At 33.0% G+C, this 8102-nt stretch overlaps 1 protein-coding gene across 1 annotated transcript; it reads left to right on the top strand.

Annotated features, from left to right (window-relative positions):
- The first annotated feature begins 1423 nt into the window (after nucleotides 1-1423).
- PDC (phosducin) lies at nucleotides 1424-7367 on the top strand. Its single transcript, XM_007117744.1, has 3 exons — nucleotides 1424-1484; nucleotides 3589-3740; nucleotides 6584-7367. The coding sequence occupies exons 1-3, from the start codon at nucleotides 1424-1426 to the stop codon at nucleotides 7106-7108; spliced, it is 738 nt and encodes a 245-aa protein (XP_007117806.1). The 3' UTR covers nucleotides 7109-7367.
- Nucleotides 7368-8102: the final 735 nt, after the last annotated feature.

Genomic DNA, 8102 nt, shown 5'->3' with positions numbered 1-8102 from the left:
GACCCAACGCAGCCAAAAATAAATAAATAAATAAATTTATCTAAAAATAACTGACTTTGAAAGAAAGAGGCAAAGGGGAACGGGTAGAAGAAGGAGAAAGAGTAAAAAGATAGCATATCCCCTGTCAGTATACCCTCCTTGACTTGAAAATTTCAAGAAAGTCACAACTATATGGACCTTCTTGGGGAATGTGTTAGTATGTATAATAGAGTTTTCCAGATAATGGAAAAATAAATAGGCAAATAAGTTGGATTTGAATGTGAACTAAGAATAAATAGGTTCTACATGAAGGCATCACGGAGTTTCCTAAGAATAAAACTCCATGTGCTTTTGGTAGATTTTGTGACAAATTTTAGCTTCTCAAAATTCTATAGGCATAGTTACTGGCTGTTTTCATTTGCTTGGTGGGTAACGTCACCAAAACGTGCTTTATGGTATGGAGAGAAGTTATAGTGTTAGGCTTCGAATCACACTATTCCTTAGATCATAGTTCTTTAATACCAGTTCAGAAGCTGGATTTGTCAAATCACACTGAGAAAAAATGATACAGTATCTTAACTTCCATTAATAGTGTAATGCTTTAAGACAGCTCTAAAATCAAATGTAGATTCAAATCCTTGCTCCACCACTTACTATGTGATCTTAGGCAAGTAAAACTTAAACTCCCTGTCCTTCAGCTTCCTCACTTGTAAAATGGCATTAACAATTGTCCCTGGGCTTCCCTGGTGGCGCAGTGGTTGCGCGTCCGCCTGCCGATGCAGGGGAACCGGGTTCGCGCCCCGGTCTGGGAAGATCCCACATGCCGCGGAGCGGCTGGGCCCGTGAGCCATGGCCGCTGGGCCTGCGCGTCCGGAGCCTGTGCTCCGCAACGGGAGAGGCCACAGCAGAGGGAGGCCCGCATACCAAAAAAAAAAAAAAAAAAAAAAAAAGAACAATTGTCCCTGCTACACATGGTTGTGTGAAAATTAAGTGACTTGACACAATAAAATGATTGGTACAATGCCTGGCACATACAAGTGTTCATAGTAAGTATATAATTATTATTAATTAAAACATTATTATTATATAAAATGATTAGAATATAATTTTATGAAATTTGGTAACAAACAGTAATAAAAAAGAAAATCAGTAATAAATAAAGTTTACTAAGTACATAGACCCAAGCTGAAGGCTTTTTAAGTAAAAAAAGACAAACTATAAATTATGTAAAATTCTTAGGTCCAAATATCTTTAAGGACACAAATATTAAATTGATGTGCTTTTACAAGGTAGATAGAAAACTAAACACTGCATCACTTAGTGATAACCCTTAACTTACATGGAAGCTGGCAGCAGAATATATACATATATTTCTCCTAGAATTCATCTGTCGTCATTTTTTCTTTGTTTATCCTATAGATTATATCAAATCTGAATCTCTAAAATGGAAGGAGCCAAAAGGCAAAGTTTGGAGGAAGACACTGAAGGACAGGCCACACATACAGGTAAGCAAAGTTAAAAGAAAAAAATAATTATAAAATTAAAATTAGATCTGGAGATCTCTAATGTTCTTATTGCCACTATTCAGTATGAAATTTAAGTAATACCTTTGAATGGGTTGATGGAATCATCTAAAAAATATTTGACTGGATAAATTAATGTGAAATAAATACTTTTAGAACAGTTTCAATTAGATGTCATTTTGAGTTTGAATGAATTCATATGAGTACTAAACAAAAATGCATGAAAACTAATTTCATAGTGGCAGTGTTTAGAATACCTTCTAAGTATGACACAAAACCAAGAAACCATAAAGGAAGACTGATAAATTCAGCTATAGAAATGAGGAAAGGAAGGAAGAAAGGAAGGAAGGAAGGGAGGGAGGGAGGGAGGCAGGGAGGGAGGTAGGAAGGAAGGAAGGAAGGGGGGGAAGCAAATGTCTGCTGTCTGGTAAAAGTCATCAGGAGCAAAATCCAAAAAAAATTTAACAAATTGAGGAAAAACATTTGCAACTAACTGACAAAGGGTGAATTTCCTAATATATACTAAAATTTCTACAAATCAATAAGAATAAAACCAACAACCAAATGGAGAAATGGGCAAAATATAGAATAGACTATTTAGAAAAAAAAAATTATAGGCACTTACAAAGTTAGAACTATATAGTGAAATACATTTTTTTCACATGGTTTGTAAAAGTAAAAAAGTTTAATATCACACTTTGGAAAGAGGCATACTCATACATTACTGGTAGCAGTGTAAATTGGTACAACCTCTTTAAAGGTAGTTTAGCAATATTAAAATTAGAAATATATATGCTTTTTGACCAAGCAATTTTACTACCATTACCTATATGTAGACCTGCACAGAGAGGAAAAAAAATGTATGTGCAGGGTTCTTCACTCAGAATCATATGTCAGAGAAAAAATGTGGAGCAACCATTTACATCAATAAGAAACTAAGTAAATTAATATCTACACAGTAGAATACCATGCCTCCATTTTTAAAAAAGGATGTTTATGTATATATGTGAAAAAAATCTCTAAGATATATTATGAAGTAAAAACAGAAAAGTGAACAGAAGTGTGCATAATATACTACCATTTGTAAAAAAAGAGGAAAAAAAGGGATTCTCTCTTCTTCACACATAAACGCATGCTATACACATGCATATTTTGTATATGCAGAAGACACATCTGGAAAATGAAGACTATGCAAGTAAAAAAACATCGATTGAACATAATTAATATAAATCAATTTATATTAAAATTATATATTATTATATAAATAAAAATTATTAGGAAATATGTGGCAGAGAGAATACATCTACATACATAATACAATATTAAAGTATGGATATGGCTAAGTTTTAGTGAAGGATATTTAAAACTCCATATTTTCAAGAATTTAGACCTTCTTCCAAACACTGTTATTATTTATCAGGGCAGCTGAACATCAGAACTTCAGTTAGATCATCCTTGATTTAATTAATATTCTTAAATCTGCAAATTCCATCTTTTCTATATTTGTAAAAAGATCCTTAGGCTCTTAGAAAGAATTGAATGGTTATATAATAAGTTTCTTAAAGCCATTTTAGTTTTAATTGAAGTCAGGCCTCCCTCTTACTGGTTGTCTTTTAAGTGCTATTGTCATTATTGTTCTCTGGATCTTGATAACATTTCAATCTGTTTCCCCCCAAATCCTAGTTTCCTTTGTTAATAGTGTGCTTCCAATTTTAGTTTATTGCTGAAGTTTCTTTCTTATTTAATGACAGTACTATTTTTCTAAAATTCTACTTTCCTCTCTATACTCTAATTTTTTAATATCTTTACCCACAATTTTTTCCAATAGCTCAAAGTGCATAATTTGTATTTTCATTAACACAGATGTTATAGAAAGATTCTTAGTCAAAACCCACTTAACAAGATTAATGTGGGAGAACATTTCTATGAGCAAGGCAGTCAGAAATTTCTAGCCCAAATAAGATAATTTTTCTGATACAGAAGATAGCAAGTCTATTTCCATGGCAATACTTATACAAATATCAATTGTGTAAATAGTCCTTTTGAAAGTAAAAAGGAAAACAATTTGTTTTAAATTTTATTCCAGGACCCAAAGGAGTAATAAATGATTGGAGAAAGTTTAAATTGGAGAGTGAAGATAGTAATTCATTCCCACCCAGCAAGAAGGAGATTCTCAGACAAATGTCTTCTCCTCAGAGTAGAGATGACAAAGACTCAAAAGAAAGATTCAGCAGAAAGGTAAGATAAGAAGAAATCAAAAATAAATAATCTACAGGGTGTTTTTATTATAGTATTGTTTGTATTAGCAAAAAAAAGAAAATGCAGTAAACACCTATGCCTACAAAGTCATCCCATACTAAGAAATACATGGCAACTGTTAAAAGAATGAGTTACAAATACATGAGTTGACTTAGAGGTAGTTCCACAACATGAGAAAGCAAGATACAGAGAATTTTAATTTATATGATCCCATTCTCTAGAGCAATGGAAAACAAACAAACACTGTATATGTGTTTATGCTTCTATGAGCATGTATGTAGAAAAGTATGGAAAGACACTCACCAAACTGACAATATTGGTTAATTGGAAGGGTGGGATTGGTTGACAGTTCTCAACCTCCTTTCCAAGGAGGAGGAAGAAGGTAAGCAGAATAAGCCACACTATGAAAAAAATATATCCATGATTTTTTTAAGAGCAGCATTTTAAAAAATTCTCACTTATTTCTTATTATATAATGTATATGTCATACATACATAAAAAAGCAAAACATGAAAAAATGATCTCTAAAATCTTGATGGAGATTATCTTAGAGTATCAGAGTAGTAAAAATTTCAGTATTTATTACTTCCTTCCTTTAGCTTTTAGTTCAGTTTTGAATCTTTATAATTAGCACATATTATTTATATAAAAAACAACAGCAATACTAAAGACATACTAAAAGAAACCATAAGGTGATTTTCATTGTGGGGAAAAAATCACTTTAGTGGCTTATTTATCTCCAAACCAGCATATATGAGTTGTTGTATATTGATTGTTGTATATTGATTCTCAACAGACAGTCTGTACATCAGAAATATTCTTGGTTCTAGGCTTCTGGCCATTGTAAAAAATCTTCAAATCTAAGATCTCATTTTCAGGGACTTCCCTGGTGGTCCAGTGGGTAAGACTGTGCTCCCAATACAGGGGGCCTGGGTTCAGGGAACTAGATCCCGCATGCATGCTGCAACTAAGAGTCTGCATGCTGCAACTAAGAAGTCCTCATGATGCAGCTAAAACCTGGCACAGCCAAAACAAAAAAAAATTAATGCAATAAAATGTTTGTGAGGGAAGTGGAAAAAAAAAAGATCGCGTTTTCAGATTTTGATTCCTTCACTGAGTCACTATGTGATGTGGATGAGACAATTAAATTTTCCTATCTGAGGAACTATAACAATACCTCCTCCACTTGTTTTAAAGGGATGTGAAGAGAAAATAAATGAGAACATATTTTGAAACATGTAAAATGCTATACAAATGTGAGACATTATAATGATTAAAAATGTTGTATTAAGGTTAAGCTTTAGAAATGTATCTGAATGCCTAAATATCTATTTGCCTGAAGATGTGAATGGCACAAGTTCTCATAAGAGTGCTCAAATGCATATGTAAATCAGTATTTTGTGGTTCAGCCTGTTAAATTAGCAGAACTATGGTAGCAACTTAAAAATTATATAAAACATTTAACAATGTTTAGGATTAAAACAAATTAAGTTGGAACGATAATTTTAAAGCAGAAAACAATAATAAGAAGAATGAGGATATTAGAAAAACAAATATAGGAGGAAGAAACAAGAGAAGGAAATAATGAAAGCACCAAATACTTCTACTTAATCTCAGTATCTTCTGTAATAAAACTACCTGACAGGTTTATTGTGAAGATTAAGAAAAATAATCTATGTAAATTGTCTAAAACATAGTAGATTTTCCATAAATTTGGAAGTCATCCAACTTCCCTGGCTCTGGGCTGCTCCACATCTCTTAGTCATACTATGTCCCATCATCACTCCTTTATATCTTGTGTGTGTGTGTGTGTGTGTGTGTGTGTGTGTGTGTGTGTGTGAAGGCAAAGGGTGTTTAACATTCTATTGACTAAGTTAATAATGACATAGCTATCAAGAAAGGCTCTGCAAGTAATTTTATATTCCAGCTTCAGTGAAAAGTAGCTGTCTTGGAAGATGGAAGTTAGGTCTTTTCTCATTTTAGCCTAAACCAGTGCATATGAATCACCTAGAAGGCTTGTTTAAACATGTCTCACTCAGCCTCGCACTTACAGAGTCTGATTCAGTAGATCTGGGTTGGCATCCCCAAATTTGCATTTCCCAGAACTTCTCAGGTAATGGTGATGCTGCTGGTCTTTTGGCTAAGCTGGTGAACTCCAAAGAGTAGTAAAAGCTGTCTTTCTTAAATTCAACCCTACATATTCCAAAAAAATTAGTAAGTGATAAGAAAAAATCTTTTTCACAACTTTTGTGGAGGAGACAATAATGTCCAAAGGCATCTGTTGGAAACACATTTAAGTGCGTGTTCAGGCACTTGTGCATGCATGCGCATGTGTATACACTTTTATGAAAGTCACTCTAGAGTAGACCTTGCTGGATTTTTTTCACCCAAAGTGGCACATTTCATGACCATCTCATAGCTCAACTATATTTAGCAATACTTATGCATGTATTTAATCATGAAATAATTACTGAACCTCTATTATGTGCCAGACACTAAATTCTGCCCCCATACAGCATAAAAGTTAGAAAAACTAATATTAAACAATGAAACAAATAAACATTTACTATAATATCAAGTAATGTTTATTGCTACGAAGAAAAATAAACCAGCATAAAGAACAGAAAGCATGGGGCAGGACACTTTTAGGTAGAATAATCAAAGAAGGTGACATTTGAACAAATGAGGTGAAGGAGAAGGCCATCTCAGGAGGTAGGGGGGACAGCCAATGCAAACTCTTTAAGTTGAGAATGGGTTTGGTATTATAAGGAATATAAATTTCTGACTGAATGATCTCTATCATTTCTTTCATCTATTTCCAGATGAGCATTCAAGAATATGAGCTAATCCACAGAGAAAAAGAAGATGAAAGTTGCCTTCGTAAATACCGTAGGCAGTGTATGCAGGATATGCACCAGAAGCTGAGTTTCGGGCCTAGATATGGGTTTGTCTATGAGCTGGAATCTGGGGAGCAATTCCTGGAAACCATTGAAAAGGAGCAGAAAATAATCACAATCATTGTTCACATTTATGAAGATGGTATTAAGGGCTGTGATGCTCTAAACAGTAGCTTAATATGCCTTGCAGCAGAATACCCTACGGTCAAGTTTTGTAAAATAAAAGCTTGTAATACAGGTGCTGGGGACCGCTTTTCCTCAGATGTACTCCCCACACTGCTCGTCTACAAAGGTGGGGAACTCATAAGCAATTTCATTAGTGTTGCTGAACAGTTTGCCGAAGAATTTTTTACTGGGGATGTGGAATCTTTCCTGAATGAATATGGGTTACTACCTGAAACAGAAATGCATGTCCTAGAGCAGAGCAACATGGAAGAAGATATGGAATAAAGATTCACTATGTCAGTGTCTCATATTTCTCCTTTAAGCATTGAACACTGATTTTGGTAGTATTTATATTCCTTTAGAGAACACCAAGTGTAGCAATGGCTGTTCTAATTTGGGGAAAAAAAAATAACCCAGACTGACACTAAAATTATATGATTAGCATTTCTTAGTATTAGTTACTCAAATTGATATAATGCTTTACTTCAAAACATTGTAGTCTTCAGTAATATTTTAGTAGACAAAGAGGATATGGATAATATTGTGACAGTTTTCAAAAATCCCTTTCAAGTTATATGTTGGCTTTTTTACTCCATGTTTTTTCCTCATTGTTATTACTGGGTTTTTCAAATTATATTTTTAATATAATTTTTTTGCTTGTGTAATAAGAATAAAGTCTCATAAGAAAATACATTTCCTATTTAAAGTCTATTCTTTCTCAAATATTACATTATCAAGGCCCTAAAACATTATATAACTCAAAATACAAAAAATTATCATTCAGTAAGATATCTTATATTCCAACCAAACTAATACATAAGAAACTTAGAAACATTATAGCACATTAAAATTGTTTAAAAAGTATTTGTTTAAAAATACAGTTTCAGAGTTTCAGAAGCTAACTTTATCTAGGAAAAAAAGCAGGGTAGAAGCAAGATCTTTTTATTCTTTAGACAAAATAATATTTAGTGGTAATAATAATTACAACTATTATTTATTGATTGTCTTTTATGGGCCAATATTTTATACATATCATTTCTAATACTTAACCACAATTCTGCAAGTAGATATTACTCCCATTTCATAAATGATGAAACAAATTCAGAGAAGTAGAAGTCCTACTTCCATATCCCTTGAAAACATTTGGAAAACTCTCCTCCTACACAAAACACATGGAAATGCAAAATAAAATATCATTTGAAAAATGTTTTTAAACGCATGAATGAGCTGAAGAGCAAGATAAAAGAAAATTCTAGGTGTCTGAATCAGAGTGGAAAAT

The sequence above is a fragment of the Physeter macrocephalus genome, chromosome 4 (assembly GCF_002837175.3).
Source record: "Physeter macrocephalus isolate SW-GA chromosome 4, ASM283717v5, whole genome shotgun sequence".
In the NCBI taxonomy this organism is placed as follows: domain Eukaryota; kingdom Metazoa; phylum Chordata; class Mammalia; order Artiodactyla; family Physeteridae; genus Physeter; species Physeter macrocephalus.
Note: the sequence above shows the minus strand (reverse complement) of the source record. Positions and strands in the feature narration are given on the sequence as shown.

Excerpts from the sequence above, each read along its gene's own strand:
- PDC (XM_007117744.1), top strand. The coding sequence starts at position 1,424 with ATGGAAGGAGCCAAAAGGCAAAGTTTGGAGGAAGACACTGAAGGACAG. Across the intron at positions 1,485-3,588 it reads AGGACAGGCCACACATACAG|GACCCAAAGGAGTAATAAAT; the intron begins GTAAGCAAAGTT and ends ATTTTATTCCAG. Across the intron at positions 3,741-6,583 it reads AAGAAAGATTCAGCAGAAAG|ATGAGCATTCAAGAATATGA; the intron begins GTAAGATAAGAA and ends ATCTATTTCCAG.